Here is a 23131-nt window from a genome sequence, read left to right as displayed (position 1 = left end):
TAGAAAGCACCAGCGTGGTCATTTTTAGTAATCCATTACCACTGGCCTATCTTCCTCAGAGTCGAGTCAACGTGTGGCATGATGGATGGCTGAGTGGTGGCCTTCACTTGGTTGGTTAACTACGAAGGAGGAGTTTACTTTGCTGCTACTCCGACATGTTCAGGCTGTAAAAACCCATCAATGTGTTCTAATTCATCAAACTCATGTAGTTCTCTGAGTTTGTTGCCTCCAATTTTATATTTGGGAAATCGGCCTTGATCCATATGAGCCATTATACCCAAGTACATCAAGTACATCTCCAAATACATCAAAGAACTCGACATTGAGTTGTTGGAATCCAATTTTTTCTGATGGGGAAAACATGTCATTCAAATCAATGACCAGACAGGAAGTAATATTCGCTTGGTGGTTAAGATTGGATTGGCACTTGGCATACCAGAAGCTGTTGTTGCTGGAATGAATGTGGATACTGCCTGACAGATATGTTGGGATCTCCGTATCTGTTGTGGTTCACTAGTGGTGTTGATAAATCGCACTCTACCTCCTTGATATTCAACAACCAAATGCATGGATGTAAAGATCATGAATACGTCCCTGACAAGCAGATGGTTCCTTCTCACTAAATGTGGTTGGAGAAACCAGGTTCATCCTATACTCCATGTGATTATGGGCTGTGGCCAAAGTTCATCTAATACTTTGCAGCCTGAATCCCAACAAGGTTCAATGACAAATTTGTCATCTCATTGTCAGGATAATGAGAATGACAAGAGTTCTTAGTATCTACCAGGTCAAATTGTAATTTGTCTAGGTGGAGTAAGCAAAACATGAACACATAGGACCTGCCTTATGTTGGGTAGCGATGCAGTTGAACAGACGTCTTGCTACTCATCTTTCTACATAATATCCCTGCAACTTATGTCCCCGATAGTAGCCCCCTACTTCAAAGTGGCACAGTGCCTTGTTTAGGATGAAAATTGAATTTAAAAAAAAGAAAAAAAAAAGCATACTTGTTTCAGGTATTGCCAATTCATATCTCAAACCCAGCAGGTCTAATTGCCATGTCATTCCTGCACATGAATGGGATGCCTCCAAGTATCTTGGTAACAAGATCTTCAATAGCTAACCCTTCAAAATGGCACATTGTATTCCCTCTCTCTAGGATGAACCTGGTTTCTCCAACCACATTTAGTTAGAAGGAACCGTCCGTCTAAGAAGTATTCATGATCTTTAAACCCAAGCGTTTGGCTGTTGAATATCAAATCATGTTCCAGTGTTCATAACAATCTTCACCTGATAATGATTTGAGAACATGTCGATGTAGGGGGGGGGCTGTTAAATTTTCACACGTCACAAGGCTGTTGTATTTTTGATTTCTAGAGACCAGAGGGTACCTTATTATCAAGGATGTAAATGATATGTTGATCATATACCATCAGTCTGATTCAGAAAGGAAGGTGCATTTACTTAAGAAATAGTTTGTTCTGAGCCTCTTCATCTGAGGCAAGTCTGTCTTGGGTGAGGTTTCTTAGCATTACAATTGTGATGTAGTGATTACCTGACTTAGTGTCACTCATTTTCTAACTCGTTGAGTAGAGAATCCAATGCCAGGGAAATTTCAGGTTTGATTGATCTCAATGTGTGTGACCTCAACTCTGTCTCGTAATATTGTTTGATTAACTTAGGAGGGCAGGGTGAAGTAGACGCAACCATGTGAGGATTATTAAATTCTCCAATGTGAGGGAGACTTCATTTTCTGTTGGAATATTGTTATGGTTTCTTATAGGAATATCAGTGCAGAGAGTCATCAATGAATGCTGTTGGTCTCTTAAATAACTCTTCTGGGTACTTGTCCGTTTGGAGTCGAAGTCCAGGAGGTGAGAGCCACTAATCTGAAAGTCATAATGTTGTCTAACGATCTCGATGATTTCTCAGTAGGGTAGTAATTTGCCACTGGTCCCAATGTCATCTTAATGATATTATATTTTTGGACAGCAGTGTGTCTGTTACAATCAGGTACTTCCATCATTTGTAAAACCCCGGTGTGAGTGTGTGTGACACTCTCAATTAGCTTCGAGGAATGGGGCATATTTGTTATCAAGATATCAAGAGACAAGCAGTACGTAAGGTTATTTCTCCATGCCTTATATGGCATAATCATGTTTGGCACACCGGTTCCCGTCAGATCACAGAAGTTAAGCAACAATGAGCCTGGTCAGTATCAGATCGGTGACCATTTAGAACTTCCAGGTGCTGTATGTGCTCTGTGCTTATCTCAGCATTGTTTTCAGTCGTCCTGGACTTCTCCTTGCAACTGGACTCAGTGCAGATTTAGGAGAGATGTGGTTGGAGATTTCGCAACCCTTGCCTCACAATTACACACACAGCTGCCCCTACAGGGGGTGTCCTTTGTCTTTCGAGACTGAACGGAGGCATCGAAAGGAAGAGATAGTCTCATTCTTTCTCAGACTCCACTGTTTGAGGCGTGTGCAGACATACTGAGAGATATTTGAGCAACTGATATACAAGAGTCGTTCCAAAAGTAAAGCCTCCTGTTTCTTTTTAATTAAAAAAGTTGAAGAGTTACAAAGGCGGGAGTGTTACCATTAAAACGAGTAATCTTTTGTGTGCCAGAATTTATTTTCCTACATAGTCACCACCATTCTCAAAGTACTTTTGCCAGGAATTCAATGACCTATTTCTGCTTCTGATGCACATCTATGACAGGAGTTGCTTTGTTAGGGTCTCACGCCATCAATATCTGCAACAAAGAAATGAAACTTTCAAGTCCTGAATGCATAAGTTCAGTCATGATAACAATGCAATTTGTAATCATTTCCGATCTATTCAGACAGAATAAAAAAATAGGAGACATTACTGTTGGAACTCTTCTCATATTTTTTGTTATTATTTGGCTGGATTTTATTTTTTATCTTTATCCTTTTCTGTTTTTATTTCTTTCTCTTTACCTGTTTTTTTTTTTTGCTTTGTCTCCTTTCTCCTTTGTGACAGTTCTTTCTGAAAACTTAATATGTTAATCTTATTATTAAAGCTAAGACTTTGTACAATTCATGAAGAGTATAGAGGAGTTAGATATCTTTGGTTTCTTCAAAGAATGACTTCCTGTCTCTTTCCTTTCACACATGCACTTGATTTCTTTTAATTTTGACTTTATTTCTCTTATTGGAGTTTAGGAAAAATTTTTTTTTTTTTTTTTCGCTGTCTTCTCTCACCATCAATATCTGCAACAGAAAGATGAAACTATTAGGTCCATGCTTAACTCAATGTGGCCTTAACTCAATATATACTGAACTCTAAAAGTCTATTATACCAAGTAACATATAACATTTAAGACTGTTTTGCTTCTTGCAGGCTAAAAAGAACGGTGCAGATGCCATTGAATTTGATGTTGAATTCACTCGTGATTCTCATGCTGTGGTCATACACGATGATACAGTTGATCGCACAACAGATGGACATGGTCTAATCAGCGATTTCTCTCTTGAAGACATCCAAAAATTAGATGCTGCAGCAAAATATAAAAACAGGTAGGATAAATTCCAATATTCACCAATCACATCTCTTTAACCAAATGGTTCCCAAACCTTTTCCAAATCTCTGTTCTCCTCCTTAATGCTTATGTTATGCCTCTAGCTCCCTCCTCTCCACATCGAACACTTATCCAAATCATACTTTTTGATACTAGCAGTGTGACAGATCGGAACTTTATCTGTGTGTCTGTGAGTTTGTTCCCTATGGATTCCAAAATGTCTGGGTGATTTTTATGAAATTTCACATGAAGGTACTTTATGTGCCTGGCAGTGTTCTTAGATAAGTTTTATGTCATAATGTCTTTGATAAGTATCAATAATCAAAATAATCCAATGAAAGAAGGGACAAGCGATATGGACTAAAGTTAATATCTTACACAGCCTAACATCACAAGTGCTTTGAGATGTTTTATTACCACACAAGCCGATAGGCCCAACATATAAAATCAACAGTATGTTCTTTGGTATGACTAGGGCATGTTCAAAATGAATATTTGTTTAGAGTACAATTGAAGCATGATATTCGACTTTTGCATTTCAAATTTTAATGCAAGCCATTATGTATAAGAATAATTTTATAAAATCAACAGTAGGTTCTCTACATTACATTCTAGACTACAATATATTGTGAAGACTCCCAGTGCATTGTGATGGGTCCCCAACTTAAGCAGGCAATGAATCGATTTGATTGAAAAACGGATGATTACATTGATTTTGATGACAAAAAAAAATATGAGAGTGTAAAACATTCATTGATCATCATTCAATCCCAGGCAGCATTGGATCACCCTGCTAGTACACACACACACACATACATACATATATATATATATATATATATGAACTAGCCTGGGTGTTTGGAGGCATGTGTTGAGCAAAACAAAAAAAAAACAAAACTGATAGTAGGTAGGCAGGCTCAAACCTCCGCAAAGGAGGTAAAGAATGTGAAAAAAAAAAGTGACGTCTTTACTGTTTTGTTCATCGCCAAACTGGAAGTGGCAAAGGTTTAAATTAAGGCTAGTCAAATACCGATCTCGTGAAAATCTGTCGCCTCTGTCGAAAGTTTTAGGCAGACCTACAAACAACAAACATACATACATACATGTAAACAGACAGGTGAGATTTATATTATAGATGGTGACCTTATCTATTATTTATAATTAATGATTCCCATGCTATATAGTCTGTTTAGTAAGCGATCATCGACCAACATATGCGTTGCTTCTTTGAGTCATCTTACTCTCCACCATCCTTCTCTGTCTATAATTTTTACTTTGTCCCAGGAGGGTAGATGGTTTTTAACAGTTTTTAAATATTTTTAAGTAGCTAGAAAGCTGGTGAAGCTATTTCATTACCTATACAGAAACACTTTTTGCTGCTTTTTCTCTTGTTCCTTCTTTCTGTTCTTGTGTTCAGTTTTTCCGCATTGTCACAGCATTTTAAAAATTAATCTATATAAATGCTTCAAGCAAACCACAATACACTCTTAATTTTATTTTTTTTTTTTATAGGAGCCAGTTTGGAAAAGTAAAAGTTCCCACTCTGGAAGAAGCCATTGTAGCTTGTTTGAAACTGAAAGTAAAAATGTTTATTGATTGCAAACGAGATGCAAATTTAGTAAGCATTAAAAATTTATTTTTTAATTTTATAATCCTTTTTGATCCATATTTTAACATACAAATATTTTCAATCTAATTTTTTTAATATTAAGTCATGATTGATAGTTTATTTTTTTATTAGTTACAAATTGAGTTGGTGAGTTAACCATAACTTCTATAAGGAAAAGTGGTGAAGTCTTCGACCACAGCTACTATTGTAGCCTTAAGCTTAATGACCATGAAATGAGTTTGCTCAAGCATATCGTACACACTCACATACGTGGGATGGTGAGTATCTGTGAGGTATATTCAACAATCGCTAACCCTAACACTATTTGCTATGGTTTTCTTCTTTTCTCTTCTACTTCTGGCCATGTTGTCTTAGTGATCACTAAGGATGCAAACACTAAATAAAAAAACTAAAGCAGAACAATGCAAACTCACAAGGGAAAATGCAACCTCCAACACATTGCGTTTAACACAGTTGTACTTTGAATGTGTGTGATAAAAGGATCCTCAAACATTGTTCGTTTAGACATATTTATTGGTTGAGCAGTTCATCTCCTAAAGCTCTATCTACTCTTGCCTGCAAATTGTTGTCAACTGCCCTAAACTGAAAACTGTCGTCAAACTAACTCTGACTCCTAAATTTATTAACTTAAAATCAGAAACAGTATGTCTGTTTCTTTCTTTTTTTTTGTTTTTGTCTAAGAGTAACCAATAAATGGGAAAATGACTTGACCTCTTGGTCACTCCTAGCTGACCACTGATCCCATTTATAACCGCCTTTGTGTGCCTTGGTGAATCATTTCTTATCATTGTCCTGGGTCATTTACTTCCAGCAACTTTTCCTCTTTTATTTATGAGTCACTTTCTAATGTGTTTGGGGAGGGCATCCATAGCATCACGCATCATGAAGTTTGGCTTTGCATCAGACAGAAGAATCTCTATCCTTTCCATTGCATGCAAACTGCAGGAAACCTCTCTGTTTGCATTCGTTGACCTTGAGGAGGCTTTTAACCTTGTGCCTAAGAAAGTGCTCTGGTAAGCAATAAAGAGCTTTGATGTGAAGGATTGGGCTGTCCGTCTTATCCCAGGTATATATGCAAATGCTTGTCAACAGCCACTACAGCAGACAGGTATGGATAACAATGGGCTGATTGTTTATCTTCATTTCATGGCAAGATGATGTGGCACAAGGGTCAGAAAGCAGGATTTTAAGAGTTCAGTACCTTAGAGGAAGAGCACTCTGGCCTGCAAAAACTGCCTGGTCAGCCTTGTTAGTATTCCTCATAGGGACGCCTTGGGCGATTAGCAATAAACTAACTTTCTTTTGAAAGGGAGAACATAAAGCCTGGAAGGGTAGGCCTCCTAGAACTGTGCAGAACCAAAACAATCTTTTATTTAACAGGGAACAAGGCATTTCAACAATGGCCTAGACTCTGTTAGCTTTGGTGCCGAAGGAAAACCACTAAGACTCAGCTTGAAAACTCAGCCCATTTCTCTTCATCATGGTTCTAGAGATATTGTCAGGTGAGTTCCATATAAATGCGGGTGTACCTTAGGGATCGATCCTTGGACCTTTATTATTTCTGATATTCATAAATGACTAACCTGATAAAATTGTCTCTGAGATGAGTATATTTGCCAATGACACCATGCTCTATAGTGCAGACATGTGGGTAAAACTAATGAGCACATATCTAAGGTAATAGCAGAAACCCTAGGGAAAGAGTTTTAGTCTGTAGTGGAATGGGGTAAAAAATGGATGTTAACGTTCAACGCTGCCAAAACAAAGCTTATTTCCTTTAATAATTACATGAAACCTTACCAACTATCAATAGCTATGGCTAAAGATACATTACCTGGAAGTATTTCATTCAAGCTTCTTGACTTAACGTTCACAGGGAACATGTGTTGGAATAGATACATTGAGATCATTGCCAAGACTGCTGTGAAGAAGGTGTGGGCTCTCTCTACCATGCTAGAAAGTTACTTATGCCTGAAAGTATCCTGTACCTCTACAAAACCACCATTCGCCCATGTATGGAGTACTGCTGTCACATTTGGGCTAGTGCATCTGCTACTAGTCTCTCACTCCTGGACAGGGTTCAAAAGAGAGTTGCCAGCCTGATAGGACCTGAACTGTCATCTAAGCTTTAGCCCCTGTCCCATCGACGAAATGTTGCATCCCTCTACCTGTTTTACAAGTATTTTAATGGTGGATGCTCTGACGAACTACAGACCCTTGTACCCTCTTGACGAAAATATCCCCGACAAACTCAGCAAGCAGCAAAATCCCACCCCCACAAAGTAGAGATCCGTAGATGTAAGAAAGCCTTCTACTCTAATAGTTTCTTCCCCAGAACTACTAAACTTTGGAATTCTCTTCCAGGTTCCTGCTTCCCACATGTAGAAGTTCAAGTGTAATGTGAACAAACATCTTACTGCTAAACTCCCTACATAGTAGCCCCTTACATCAAAGTGGCAATTTGCCTTGTTTGGGGTGAAAATGCAATTAAAAAAAAATAAATATAGGTGTCTGGTAGGAGATCTTGTGTCCAGTTGTTTTTATTGTGGATTCTCTGAATGAGTGCAACTCTAGGTAGCTGACATGGAGGACGGTCAAGGAGAGCAAAGGACTGATAATCAACATGAAAAAGAAGAGAAAATTTCTTATTTTCAGTGTTCGTTTCAATCTCCTGCATTTCTTGCCATTATAATTGGTCACATTTTCCAACATCTAATTATGCTATTAATACAGAAATATATACGCCATCCAGATGTAAATATAAAGTTTCATAAACACATAGAAATGGATGACAAGTGTTACTCTCGGCTTTTTTTTTTAAAACTATTTCATAAGATGTATTATCTATTGGCAACATTTTGCATGAATAAAACGAATCCAGAGTTATTTCATTGAAACTTGTATTTATTTTACGAGGGAGTCATGACTTATCAAGGCCCAAAAGCTGTTTGAGGTTAAGAGTTAATGAATGTACGGTAGTCACCGGGACAATGACATAGTAATAGTTAGTAGTGGAAATAGGGTAGAAATGGATTATTTAGGGGGATAGCTCAACAAGAACTTGTTTACATTAGACTTGAAGATGATCATATTGTAGTCAGCTGGAAAGCAGGCCAGTGGAACAGAGTTCCACAAGCAGACAGGTCTAAGAAAGAAACTTTGTTCATGGAATTTACGTTTAAATTTAGGCACAGATAGAGAGTGGAGGAAATTTTTGATAGTTGTAGCTGGACAAGTATTTTTTTGTGAAAGTCTGGCAAGGAGGGACAATAGATTGAAGCTTAGATGTGCATTTGCCATGAAAATAATGATAAAGCTGAGACAAGTTTGTAACATCTCTTCTGTGGGAAAGAAGTTGCAAAGAAGAGAAAATGGTTGCAGAGAAGAGAAAAGGGCATCACCTATTAGTTTTCGAAGCCAGTTTTGAACTTTATCAAGGCAAGATAGGATGCTCCGAACGGCTCCCCCCCAGCTATAGCAACAATATTCTATTTTAGGATGTGCCTGGCTCTTATACAGGTAGAGGATTGTGTTGAGAGTGAGATATCTTCTGAAGTGGAAGAATGATGCAACCATTTTTTTCGGCGCCCTTGGCAAATGTTTTGATGTAAGTTTTTTTTTTGTTTTTTTTTTACATAAACGTCACCACTTATCAAGGCCGATAGGCCACTCAAGGATAAGGGTTAAAGAGTGTAGAGTAGTCAAAAGGACAATGTAGTTTTCCATTTTACATTAGGAGTGAATGTCAGACCCAGAAGTTTGTCAAAAAAGGAAGCCTCTTTTAGATGACAGCCATTTGTATCAATTGGGACCAAGTTGGGATCGGAGCATTTATGGCGAATAGTTTACCAAGACAGTTTTACGGACATGAAGAAAAGCATTTATCTATATAATTATAAAACTGGACCTTGCACCCTTGCTTGAATCTTTTCTTTGACGATCAGGCAATTCCACCTTTTAAAAAAAGGAATGATATATATATATTTTTTTTTTTTTTTTACAAAGGAGTCACCACTTATCAAGGCCTGGAAGCCACTCAAATATAAGGGTTAATGAGTGTACAGTGGTCAAGGGGAACATGTCAGTCATCATTAGTAGTGGAAATTTGGTAAATTGGATTACGTAAGGGGGTGGCTCATCAAGAATTTGTTCACGTTGGACTTGAAGACAACCATATTGTAATCAGTTGGAAAGCAAGCAAACAGAACAGAGTTCCACAGGCATGCAATTTTAAGAAAGAAGCTTTGTTGATGGAATCTCCGTTTAGGTTTAGGCACAGATAAAGAGTGAGGGAAATTAATGATAGTTTTTTTTTTTTTTTTTTTTTTTTTACAAGGGTGTCACCACTTATCAAGGCCCAGAGGCCACTCGAGGATAAGGGTTAATAGGTATACATTAGTCATTGTGATTTTAGCATAGTAAACAGTGGGAATTTTGAAACTTGGATTACTTAGGGGGACGATTCAATTAGAACTTGTTCACATTGGACTTTTTCTTTTTTTTTTTTCATAGGTATCAACTTATTATCAAGGCCAAGAGGCCACTCAAGGATAAGGGTTAAAGAGTGTACAGTAGAAATTGGACAATATAATAATCATTAGTAATGAAAATTTGTTAAATTTGATAAGTTATATGGAACGGCTCATCAAGAACTTATTTACGTTAGACTTGAAGACAACCATATTGTAGTCAGCCGGAAAGCAGGAAAACGGAAGACAATTCCACAGGCGTGCAGTTCTAATAAAAAAGCTTTGTTCATGGAATCTACGTTTAGGTTTAGGCACAGATAAAGAGTGGGGGGAATTATTGATAGTGTTTACAGCTAGACGAGTGTTTCTTGTGAAAGTTTTGCGAGGGGGGACCATAGATTGAAGCTCAGTCGAACACTTTCCATGAAAATAACGATACATCAGAGACAAACTCGCAACATCTCTTCTGTGAGATAGAGGTTGCAAGGAAGAGAAAAGGACATCTCCTACGAGGCTACGAAGTCTATTTTTTCAGCTAGACGAGTGTTTTTTTGTGAAAGTCAGGCCATGGGGAACTATAGATTGGAGCTGAGATGAGCACTTGCTATGAAAATAACGATAAAACAGAGACAGGCTCGCAACGTCTCTTCTGTGGGAAAGAGGTTGCAAGGACGAGAAAAGGGCATCCCCTACTAGGCTACGAAGTCTATTTTGTCAAAGCAGCATAACCTGCTTCTAGCAGCTCCTGCCCAGATCTGGCGACAGTACTCCATCCTTGGATGTACTTGACTTTTATACATGTAGAGAATTGCATCAGCAGTGAGATATCTACTGAAATGGTAGAATGATCCCACCATTTTCCCAGCAGCCCTAGCAACGGATTTGATGTACGTGTTCCATCTCAAGTGAAGCCTAGAAGTTTATCAAAACATGGAGCCTCTTCAAGATGAGAGCCATTCATTTCAGATGATGCCAGATGAGGATCAGAGCGTTGATGATGTAAGTTAGAAGTTTGGTCTTAGATGCATAAAAATTAACTAGCCACCTCTTTCCTCATTGTACCATGTGCTTAAGATCAGAAGAGAGAGAATCAGAGAGAACTTGGTTGTTTACGGCCTTTGAAATGTTGCCATAGATGGTAGTGTCATCAGCATAAATGTCTACAAATGATCTTAGAATGTGATTTGGGAGATCATTGATGTAAATCAGAAAGAGTTGGGCTCAGAAGTGATCTCTGAGGGACTCCAGCATTAATTCTGTGAGCTTCTGATTTTTGCTCATCAACCACTACTCTTATGAACCTATCAAAGAGAAATGATTTAATAAGTGAAAAGACGTTTCCAGCTATACGATAGCTGGAGATTTTGTGGAGTAGACCTTTATACCACACCCTATCAAACGCCTTTGATATGTCAAGGGCAATTGCCTTAGAAAGGAAGCCTTTAATGAGAGATTCGCTAATCCTATGAGATATAACCGTTAACACATCAGCTGTAGATCTAGCAGAACAGAAACCATATTGCATGTCACTAAGGAGGTTATTTTTTCATATGGGCATAGCTTAGAGGCTAAGGAATGACAGTGGAGAGTTGTATGTTTTGGTTTTGATTCTAGCTAATGGCATCTAAGTCATATATATATAGTTTTGTTCTCTCTACAATATATTAGGTTAAGTATAATACTCGTATCAATTTAAGCATACCTTATGACCGGGCAATGCCAGGTGGCCTGCTAGTATAAGTATGATATTTTTTTTCTTACTAATCAATAGAAAATGAACAGATGGACAGAACAGTTATTAAAATTATGCTCTTTATTAGATGCACAGTATTTCAAAAAGACTATCTTGCGTTGTTGATTTAAAATAACTGTGATCGTTTTGAATGTAATAAAGATCTGATAAATGAAAAAAACTTTCATATTTATTTGAATTATTTTCTTGGTTACAAAAAAAATTGTGTTTTCTGTGAATTTCAGACTGCCCAGTATCTCAGTCAACTATTCACCAAATATCCTGATTTGTACAAGGAAGCTATTATTTGTTCTTTTTTCCCGAATATCATTTATAAGGTATGTATCTTTTTATTTGTGCAGCCCCCATTTTTTTTGTTTTTAATATATTTGTTCCTAGTATTAAAAGCATGTAAATTTATTTTATTTTTTCCAAGGAAAAAAAAAACCCAGCAAAATTAAATTTTATCTGAAATCTTGCTTAAATAGTGTGGATCATAAAAGTTGAGGACATACGTTGTTGCATGGAAAGAAATAATATAAAAATGATACAATGAATGTGTAATGTGAGTCTTGAAAACAGGAAGATTAAATCTGGATAGTATAGGGAGATGTGCATCGAAGAGTAGATTTTGATGGTATAGCCACCTTGGAAGAATGGATGACATTTTTGTCGTTATTTCTTTCTTCCATTCCTTTCTTCCTTCCATTTCTTTTTTCTCATTCCTTTTTTTCTTCTTTTTTTTCTCCCGTTTCTTTTTTCTTCTATTTCTTTTTTCCCTATTTCTTTCTTTCTCACATTTCTTTCTTTCATTTTTTTTTTAACCATTTCCTTTTTTTTTCTTCTTTTCTTCCATTTCTTTTTTCCCTATTTCTTTCTTTCTTCCATTTCTTTTTTTTACCATTTCCTTTTTTGCTTTTTTTCTTCCATTTCTTTTTTCCCTATTTCTTTTTTTCTCACATTTTTTCTTTCTTCCATTTCTTTTTTTTTCTGTTTCTTTCTTTTTTCTATTTATTTTTTCTTTGTCCATTTCTTTTTTCTCTATTTCTTCCTTTCTCACATTTCTTTTTTTCTCACCCATTTTTTTTTTCTCCCATTTCAGACACAATCCAAAATATTAGCCCCTTATGTTCCAAGTGGCCATATGCCCTGCTTGGGGTGAAAAAGAGTAAAAAACAATAAGAAAGTTTACAGTGGAAAGAAAAACATGGTATGATGTGATAAAAGCAAACTAAAGAGAAAGAGGAATAAAAAGTTGAGGTAAATTAGTTTGAAAGCCAATTTCTTAAAGCCACCCTACCAGCATGTAAAATGGATGTTCAACCAAATTTGATGCTGTGTTCAGTACACATAATTTAAATGATGAAGAATAGAATGGAAAATGTTCGACTGAGCTTCAGTCTATGGTCCCCCCTTGCCAAACTTTCACAAGAAACACTCGTCTAGCTGAAAACACTATCAATAATTCCCCTCACTCTTTATCTGTGCCTAAACCTAAACGTATATTCCATGAACAAAGCTTCTTTCTTAGAACTGCACGCCTATGAAATTGTCTTCCGTTTTCCTGTTTTCCGGCTGACTACAATATGGTTGTGTTCAAGTCTAATGTAAACAAGTTCTTGATGAGCCGTTCCATATGTTAACAAATTTACCGAATTTCCATTACTAATGATTACTATATTGTCCACTTTCTACTGTACACTCTTTAACCCTTATCCTTGAGTGGCCTCTTGGCCTTGATAATGTGGTGATGCTTGTGTAAAAAAAAAAATAAGAAACAATAGGATAAAAAGGCAAATTTTTTTGATAAAGAATTGGTATTTGGTTTGGTTATTTTGTTTTACGGCGTCTCAACCCTTTCCTGTTATTTAATGCCAACTTCATTCAAAAAAACAAATTTACACTTCAATTCTTTATATCATCAAATATTTATTCATAGTGTTTAGTTTGTTTGGTTGCTTTTTGAAAAAAATTATTGTTGTTGTTTTTGGCATGCAGAACATGATTGAGTTTTGCAAAGTGTAAAGAAAAAAACAATAACATAAGTGCTTGGTACATTTTTGGTCAAGAACCTGTTATCTTTGGACATAAATAATCAATAATTTTTTTTTTTATATCAGTCAATGGACAATGGACAGAGTAACATATTAGGATTTGGCAAACGAATGAAATTCTAAAAATAAATTAATGCAAAAATATCTGAATTGTCGCCAGAATTATAAAAACTATATTATTATAAAAAATTGTAAAAATCACACCAAAACAAAAAATAGTTTTCATGTTTTAGAAATACAATATATACTCATGAGCAAAAAAAAAAAAAAAAAATAAGTTGGGCCAGGCGTGAAAGAAGGAAGAAATCGATTTTTCAATATTTTTCTATGAATTTTTGTTAATTTTAACTGAAAATTTCTATTATTATTATAGCATATAATAATAAGTGGAAAAATGAATCCTAAAAATGGTAAGACCGCATCTTGGCGAGGATATAAAAAACCGAATTGCAGGGTTAAGGCAGTTGAAAATGATTTATAAGCAGATTTTTGATATTTTAAGAAAAGAAAATGTGAAAACATTTCTTTTTGTAGTGAAGCAAATTGGTCGAAGGTTCGAAGTTGAATGCTTGGTAAAAGGGAAATTTGGATTTGGTTGCCCTAAAGCATCCACTTTGAAGGACGACCATAGGCTTAAATTAACTGTTTTGAAGGATTGAAAGAAAACTTATGTTGACCATAGTAAGGAATTTAAAACAGGGGCTGGAAATTCTCGTTCTAGATTTACAATATAAAGATAATAAATTGTTTGTGCGATAAAGCAAACACTTTTGGGCATTCATGACTGAAATATATTTGACCAAATTTGGTTAGATTGCAGAAAGGATTCTGAATTTTATTAACAATTAACGATTCCCTGCATGACATTTTTGACGAGAATCACATTATATTAGATAGAATTAAGTATTTATATATATTATATTTTTTATAATAATTTGTTTCTTATTGATGGTTTACATTCTATAGAAAGATATCTTTTATTTACATATAAAGTGATAATCAAAACAAACAAAAAAAGAAACAAATCAGTTGTGAAACTGCATATATCTACCTGACAATGTAAGGATGGGCCAAAGTCTTAATCTTGGTTTTATTTTTTCATATTGTACAAAGTATTCCCACAGTTATGCCATGATAATATTGATAACTTAAAACCTCTTTATCTGATCAGGTTGCAATTTTGAATGTTGGTTAGTGTTATGAAAGCGCATTGGATCCATACATCAAATTTAGAAAAAGCAAAAGTTGAAATACTGCTAAATTTCCACCGTGACTGAATTTTTCAAAGTCAATATTATATAAGATGTGGAACATCATTGACTACAATATGGACCAAGTACCGAGTCTTTCCAATGAATAGAACCAAGTTTATTACTAAAAATATGACCTTTTCCTTTGATCTTGATATGTTAAAATTGAAATAATAATTTAGATAGATAATTTAATTTAGACCATGACCGGTATTTTCAACAAGTTTGGTGATGATTGGTCAAGCGATGTAGATGCTGGACTGTAGACAAACAAGTAACAAATCCAATCAAAAACATAATTTTCACATTAGTAAAGGTAAAAAGTAAAGACCTTATTTTAGAATATATTTTTTTCTGTTTTTTTATTTAAGATCTTTTCTATTTGTTTTTTTTTTTTTTAGTTGCGGCAAGTTGATCCAAAGATTGTCACTGCGCTGACATTTAGGCACCAATTCATTGCCACTCATGTAGATAAAGAGAAAGCTAGATGGTGGCATTGGTTATCAGCTTATGTTGGGGACATTCTCTTAGAAGCAGCACACTACTTTTTCCTCTGGTACCTCTGCGGAAATTCAGCTTGTCTTATGAACAACCAATGTTATTCAAGGTTAGTCTTTGTTTTGTTTTTGTTTTATCTTTGTTTTTGTTTTATCTTTGTTTTTGTCTTTTTCGATTAATTTGCAATGTGATGACTACATCCTACATTAAGCTTGGCCTTGTGTCATATCCAACACTCATCGGGATCCAGGTAAATAAATTCAGTTTATTTTCATATGGGTTATTGTTTGTTGTATAGTATTACTGTTCTTAAAAAAATAACAACTAACACTTATATATAACTCATTGGCTCACAAAGTTATTGTTTTGTTGACTTCACAAAGTTTGTTTGTTGTAACACTTGAAGCATTAATTTAAAATAATAAACATTTTATGTTTCTGAAGTTTTTAGATGAGGATTGATAATTTGTATTATTTGGATTATATATAGACTACTGCTCTCATTTTGAGTGGTATTCTCACAACGTTTAGGCTGATGTAACTTCCGACCTTCTTCAGGTGTATCTCATCAAATTCTGGAATCTTTCTATCAAACTTTATTATAAATAATAAGCAAGGTTGACATAAAAGAAATATATATATATATATATATATATATATATATATTGGAAAACTTTTTAATTAGTTTTCATCCGGAACAAAGGGCTGCTACGGAGTCAAAATTAGCAAATTAGTATGTAGAGGCCATTGGATTTTTATTTATTTGTCAACTGTTTCACAACTGCGCATGCACAGTCGAGAAATATGACAGCTTTTTTATGTTAAGAATAAGATTTTTTAAAAACATTTTGTAAATGTTATGTCGAGCTGGCGTAATAGTTATCGTACTTGACTCAATGTCTTTAGGTTTTGGGTTTCATCTTAGCTCGAGTTTTTTGTTTTTTTTACTGGCAAAAATTGAACTGTTTAGAAAAAAACATAATACTCGCATGCACATGTCTCAATTTCTGTATGCATTAAAACATATTTATGCATATTTTATGACCAGGCAATGCCGAGTAGCCTGCTAGTATACATATAAAGTATGTATATATATATATATATATATATATATAAAGTAGTGATTTATATTGGTAGTAGTAAAATTGTACATCTAAAAAAAAAACAAGTATTGGTTTAAGCCTCCCAAAATTTAAACGAGAATTGTCTGCAAGGACCCATGGCATAGCAGTTAAAATAGTTGGTCAAATTCAGTTGTAAGTGACACTCTTTGGGAGGTTGAAAGCTGAAACCTCAGTGCAAGTGATATGAAGTATTACTTAATACTTCTACTTAGTCATGGCTGACAGGACGATAGCATGTCACCTCTGTGGATTAAATAAAGGGTTTCGTTTGAAATCCTGTGCAAATTCTCAAGTTTTGCCAAGATACACTTGAAGAAGGTTGGAGGTTACATTGGCTGAAATGTTATAAAAATAACGTTTAAGCTGAGAACAATAGCCTGAATAATCCATGCAATAGCATAAACATTTCATTCATTCATTGTAAACATGAGACAAAATTTTTCCTATTTGTTATAATAATGTGCAGTGAACTAAGTAGTATGGTATCTGTTCGATGCACAGTTGGGAATTAATAAGGACTAGCGGGGGATACCCGGCGTACCCGGGGGTTTGGAGGTGTGTGTGGTTTTGGGTAAATCAAAACTCCAGGGCGGGGGGGGGGGGGGGTAAAATAAAAAGTTAGGTAAGTATGAGGATCGAACCCGAACCCTTGAGGCAAAGTTGAAAATTAAAGCGTCAAAAAAAAACGTGCGACGTTAACCATTGGGCCATCGCGAAATACTAACAGAAACACGTTTGAATTTATTTAACTATTTAGAATTGGCAGGTGCACGTTTTAATGACTTAATGAGGTCAACTTTGACTGCGGGGTAGTATTTCATTGACTGCGGGAATGCTTTTTTTATTTTTATTTTCCCAAGATGTTGTGGGGGGACAGCTCCCCATAAAAAAGGGGATTGTCCAAATTGAATAGCAATTGTCTGATATAAGGAAAAATTTCCACATTGATCAAAGCTGATTGCTTTCGGACATTTCCGGCGATCGCGATCACAAAAATACCGCCAGAATTAGTGCCGCTTTTATTATATGAAAAAGACTAATCCACATGTGGCGAAAAATGTTGAATATTTATCTTTTCAAAGTCAAGCAAATTAAATAGACAGGCGACCTCTATTGTTAACTCGTAGATATTATGATTTATATGTGATATAAAAAGTTTTAAGAGGTTGTGAGCCGACCGACCGCTTCTCGGAAAAATGCCTTTTACAGACATACACAAAAAGCAAACATACATACATACACACATTTTGGTTTTTATATTTATAGATTAATAGAAATTAGTCACCACAATACCACATTTACACTAGAAGTTTGGCATAAAGCACTCATTTTAAGTTAACAGGCTATAACTTTTACTCGTTTTTAATAGGCTAAAAATCTAGTTACATTTAAATTTCTGTCCGGGAAAAAGGTAGCAGATATAGAATTCCAAAGGTAAGCGAATTAAGGAAAGAACTTATTAGTTGAAATTTTTCCAGAATCTGTGGATCTCTATAGTGAAGGAGTGGAATTTTGCTGCTTGTGTGGTTGGTTGGAGGTATTTACATTGAAGAGGTACAAGTGTAATAAGTCCGTCCTATGCACAAGGATGCAATATTGCACCGATGTGACAGGGGCTGAAGTAGATAAACAGTGCGAAACCTGGAAATTCAAGGTAGTTAATATAGCATTTTTGGATATCCATGCATCCTCAACTGCCGCACCTAAATAGAAATTTTATCTGCTCACTCTATGTAGCTCTGCATCATATGAATTGTGGTTTCCAGCAATGTCTTGTTTATGTAGTAAATGGATGTCCACTGCATCTAGTGGTGTTCTTTAAAAATGTCTGCATTAAATAGTCTGATGTTATCCACAAATTCAATATTAACTTTAGGAAAATCCTTAAAATCTCACCCAACTTATTGCATAAAATAATTATATTTATAAGAGTAATTATATTTATGTTTTAAGATTAAGACAATAAGTTATAGCAAGTTGAATTGTACCGGGTGGAACAATAAAATTGTCGCCATAGTAAAAACAATATGATTCTATTTCCGTTTGATGAAAACTTGCTGCAGACCATCTACTAAGTGGTCAGTTGTGTACAAATCCCAAGAGCGATAGAAACCTTCTATCATGTCTGAAAGTGACACAATGCAACGAACGAGATTGGAGATGTGCTGCTATACAAGTTATGCTCCTGACCGATGCAAGTTATGACAGCAGGATCATTGCCAGTATCCTCAAAATGCATTGCTGGATTGCGAATAACAGGGACATGTCCAGTGTGATGAAAACAAAGTTTCCAGCCACGGTTATGGTCTTAGGTGTGGTTTCAAGTGAGGGTCACATCATGCTACCTCGTATCTTCGCAGTCAGCTTGAAAGTCAACACCAAAGTGTACCTGGACATGCTGAAGAGTGAGGTGATCCCCTGGTGCAATCAGGTAGCCGCTGGCAGACCCCGGGTGTAACAGCAAGATTTGGCGCTGGCTCCCAAGTCCAAAGAGACCCAGGATTAACTTCAGAAGGACTGCTATGACTTTGTACTCTTCTCTCATTGCCCCCCCCCCCTCCGTTCCTCCCCCAACCTGAACCCACTGGACTACTTTGTTTGGTCATACGTCAAAAACATCACCAACACGACCTCTCACAACACCAAAGCCAGCCTGATCACCGCCATCTGGCAAGTATTTGCAAGCTCCCGCCGGCGCTTGTGGAAAAGGCATGCTCCCAGTTCCAGACCCGTATCAAAGAGGTGATTGATACTGAAAGTGGCTACACTGAATAGATGTCAACTCTAGTACATAATCAAGTTACCTGAACCGATTTTTTCAATAAAAATTGTAGAATAAAGCTGTAGTTTTTTTTTTTTTTTTTTTTTATTACATTTTCACCCCAAACAAGGCACATTGCCACTTTGGTGTAGGGGGCTACTATCAGGGGAAACATCTACTGGGGTACTATGTAGGGATTAGGACAGCGAGATGTTGGTTCACGTTGCACTTGAACTTATGCATGTCAGTACAGTTGGGGAAGCAGTGACCCGGAATGGAATTCCAAAGTCTAGCAGTTCTGGGGAAGAAACTACTGGAGTAGAAGGATCTTTTACATCTAGGGATCTCTACAGTGTGGGGGTGGGATTTTGCAGCTTGTCGGGTCTGTCGAGGGTGTTCACGTGGGGGCACAAGTGCTTGCAGTTCTTCAGAGCATTCACCATTATAATACTTGTAGAACAGGCAGAGGGATGCAACGTTTCGACGATGGGACAGAGGCTGAAGTTTTGATTCCAGTTTAGGGCCTATCAGATTTGCGACTCTCTTTTGAACCTTGTCAAGGAGCGAGAGACTAGTAGCCGATGCACCGGCCCAAATATGACAGCAATACTCCATACATGGGCGAATAGTGGCCTTATAGAGGTACAGGATACTTTCGGGTGTTAAAAGTTTTCTAGCACGGTAGAGAGAGCCCACCTTCCTTGCAGCGGCCCTGGCAATGCCCTCGATGTAACTGTTCCAACTCATGTTTCCAGTGAACGTTAGGCCAAGGAGCTTGAGAGACGTACTCTCAGATAAAGAGTCGTTGGCCATTGCTATAGGTGGTAGAGAAGGTTTCTTGTAATTATTGAATGAAACCAGTTTTGTCTTGGTGGCATTGAAGTTGTTTTCTTTAGGGCAACACTTTTATCATTCCATCCTGTAAATGCTGACAAATAGTCTTATGTCGAATTTTTAATATGGCCGATATAAACAAATGATCATTTGAAGAGAAATAAACCTTCTTGTATTGTGCTATAAGGGAGATAACCTTGTAGTTAATGAAAACTCAAATCTTTTTCTTCATTTCTAAAAAAAATGTTAGATGATGGGGGTTATCTCCTTTGTGACGTAATAGAAACAGATATATTACCTTTATCGATATGAAAAAAGCTTTCACCCCAAAACAGGTTTTATCAAACGATTTTTTTTTTTTTTAATTTTTTTTTATTGATCATTTTTTTTCCTTCTTGGAGATGTAAAAATCTCCCTGGGTAATAGTCCATTGTTACACTTGAAAAGTCTTAAAACCTGTCTATTTATTACCCAGAGAAATATTTACATCTCCAAGGAGAAAAATGATTAATAAATAAATCGGGGTGAAAACTTGTTTCATATATTTAAAGGTGAATAAACATCTCTTTTAAAGAAAACAAGTGAAGCATGCATGTTGTAAGTATACAGTGAACGAGGCATAAAAAAATGACTAAGTTCATGATTTGCCCCCCCCACCCCCGTTTAGCCCCAAAAGTCTCCAAGGGACGTCAAATCCTGGTGAAAATGAACAAACGGTGCAGTTTTAGGCATTAACATATGTAAATTTGAGTTCTGTACTATGCAAAAAAAGAAATAACTAAGTCCATCATTTGCCCCCGCCCCCATTAAGCCCCAAAAGTCCCCAAGGCCTTAACATACTTAAATTTGAGTTCAGCACCATACAAAACTGCTAAATAGACATATACAGAAAATTTTGGACAAATATGGTAAAATATTCCCCAAAATGGAGTGTTTTAAAAGCCCTAAAAGAGCCCCTGGGGCACACCCAAGAGTTATCGCGAAGTATAGACAAACACAATTATATAGAAATCAGTTAGTTACAACTTTTACAAAAGTTTTATAAAAATCCAAGGCGTCAGTTTTTTTTAATAAGCACAAAAGTGTCAATTTTAGCCATTTTAACCAAAAGGCACCCCTAGGGGGGGGGGGCAACCAAAGTTTTCCCAGAAAATCAGTTTTGTTACTTTTTTCACTCATGTTTAATGTTTGTACAAAATTTCCAAAATTCCAAGGCGTAGTTATTGAGAAAAGTGCGTACAAACGAACAAGGGTGAATTTACAGGCCCACCATCCTTTTCTCGGGGGTCCAATAATATTATATACCTTTTGGTTTTCTTAAAAAAGTTTCAAAGATATATTTCCTTTTGTGTCTTGTCCGATTATTTTCTAAAAACTTTTTTTACTTTTTTTCATCTCAAACAAGATATATTGCTATTTAGAACATAATGGTCTACTATTTGGGATCGTGTCTAACAGGGAACTGATGGGAGTTGAGCAGCGAGATGCCTGTTCACATTACATTTAAACTTCTGCAGTCAGGGAAGCAGGAAACAAAAGGAATTCTAAAGTCTAGCAGTCTGAGAATTAGAATAGAAGACTTTTTGGTATCTAGGGGCATCAATAGTGAAAGGGTGTGATTTTGCTGCTTATTGGGTACATTGGGGAGGCACAAATGCTAACAAGCACAAGGATACAACATTGCAACAGAAATCAGAGCTTGGTTGATAGTGCAGGATTTGTTGGTTGTATTAAAACTTTAACATAAAGAGACTTTTTTTTTTCTATATTTACGATTTTATATTTCGGGAAGAAAGAAACACCCTAATGTTGGTGTCTTTTTAATTAAAAATGAATGAGCAACTCATTAAAAATGAATGAGGTATATAAATGTTTTTGATGAAGTGCAGGGTGTTTGGGACAAATTTGACACTTTTTAGAATTAAAGAAAAAAATTTCATATCTTGGCCAATAATTGATATATTATTATTATTAAAAAATGTCCTATCTTGGTTAATAATTGATATATTCTTATGATTCAAAAATGTCATATCTTGGCCAATAATTGATATATTCTTATGATTCAAAAATGTCATATCTTGGCCAATAATTGATATATTCTTATGATTCAAAAATGTCATATCTTGGCCAATAATTGATATATTCTTATGATTCAAAAATGTCATATCTTGGCCAATAATTGATATATTCTTATGATTCAAAAATGTCATATCTTGGCCAATAATTGATATATTCTCATTATTCAAAGTGCATCCCTTAGAGAATCTTTTGCTGAGTACAGTTCACTCGAAGAAGCCACTATCAGCTTCTATCCTAACCTTGATGCAGAACTTGAGGCTGAAACATATTTCTTCTACTTATGGATAAAGTAGTAGGGTAGCCTGGATAATTAGTCAGCAATAAACTTTTGATTTATGTTTTTGTCTACAGTTTTGTTGATTGTAAGAATATTTCTTTTGTTATTTCAGCAATTCTCATACATTCTGGAAAAACCGTGGTTTGCATGTCGTGTTGTGGACGGTGAATGATACTAGAGAGAAGGATTACCTCCTCCACACCAAAAAATGCAGTATCATTACAGACACTCTAAAGAATGATGAAAACCAACAAAATACATAATTCTTGACAACTGATCCTGATATAACTTTGTTTTTTTTTTGTTGTGTGTGTGTGTGTGTTTTTTTTTAATTTCCCTTTTTTCCATCGGAGAGTCCTTCAAGACAAGGCATGAAGCCACTTAATGTAAAAGAACGAAATATGATATATGATTAGCATTGGCAGGAAACATAAAATATATTACAGTTTTCCATATATATGTTATTAACGGGGGTGCCCGGTGTTGTTCGGGTGTTTGGAGGTGTGTGTTGAGTACAAAAAATGTTTTTTAAAATGTGGTAGTAGGCAGGCAGGCTCAAACCTGTGCCGCGAAGGTGGAAAAGAAAGTGAAAGAAAACCTGACATCTTCCTGCTACGCCATGACGCAACAGGAAGTGGAAAGCGTTCAAATTTAGCGATGTCAATCAAAAAGTTGACTTGCAGAAATGGATAGTTAAGTGAATGAGTTCACGCAGGTGCAGAAAAAAACGTTTGGCTGTAGGCCAGTTAAGCTTTCTGCCATTTTATTTATTTGCCCACGAAAACCAGTTCCCCTCAAAAAGAGGGTGCTCTGGCAGTGTCCAAATTAATAGCAATTGTCTGATATGAAGCGTTTCCCCCGCATTGATCAAAGCTA

The 23131-nt window shown here is 36.0% G+C and overlaps 1 protein-coding gene across 1 annotated transcript in view; it reads left to right on the top strand.

Annotated features, from left to right (window-relative positions):
• LOC145246832 (glycerophosphodiester phosphodiesterase 1-like) overlaps positions 1 to 22532 on the top strand; it is a 31580-nt gene extending 9048 nt beyond the window's left edge. Inside the window, exons 2-6 of the mRNA XM_080108669.1 lie at positions 3370 to 3545; positions 5060 to 5165; positions 11624 to 11716; positions 15084 to 15289; positions 22368 to 22532. Coding sequence (XP_079964795.1) covers positions 3370 to 3545; positions 5060 to 5165; positions 11624 to 11716; positions 15084 to 15289; positions 22368 to 22518 — 732 coding nt within the window. The 3' untranslated portion in view covers positions 22519 to 22532. The remainder of the gene's footprint in view (positions 1 to 3369; positions 3546 to 5059; positions 5166 to 11623; positions 11717 to 15083; positions 15290 to 22367) is intronic.
• The last annotated feature ends 599 nt before the right edge of the window (positions 22533 to 23131 follow it).

This window comes from Euprymna scolopes, chromosome 24 (assembly GCF_053919585.1).
Source record: "Euprymna scolopes isolate OS-2025 chromosome 24, ASM5391958v1, whole genome shotgun sequence".
Lineage (NCBI taxonomy): Eukaryota > Metazoa > Mollusca > Cephalopoda > Sepiida > Sepiolidae > Euprymna > Euprymna scolopes.
Note: the sequence above shows the minus strand (reverse complement) of the source record. Positions and strands in the feature narration are given on the sequence as shown.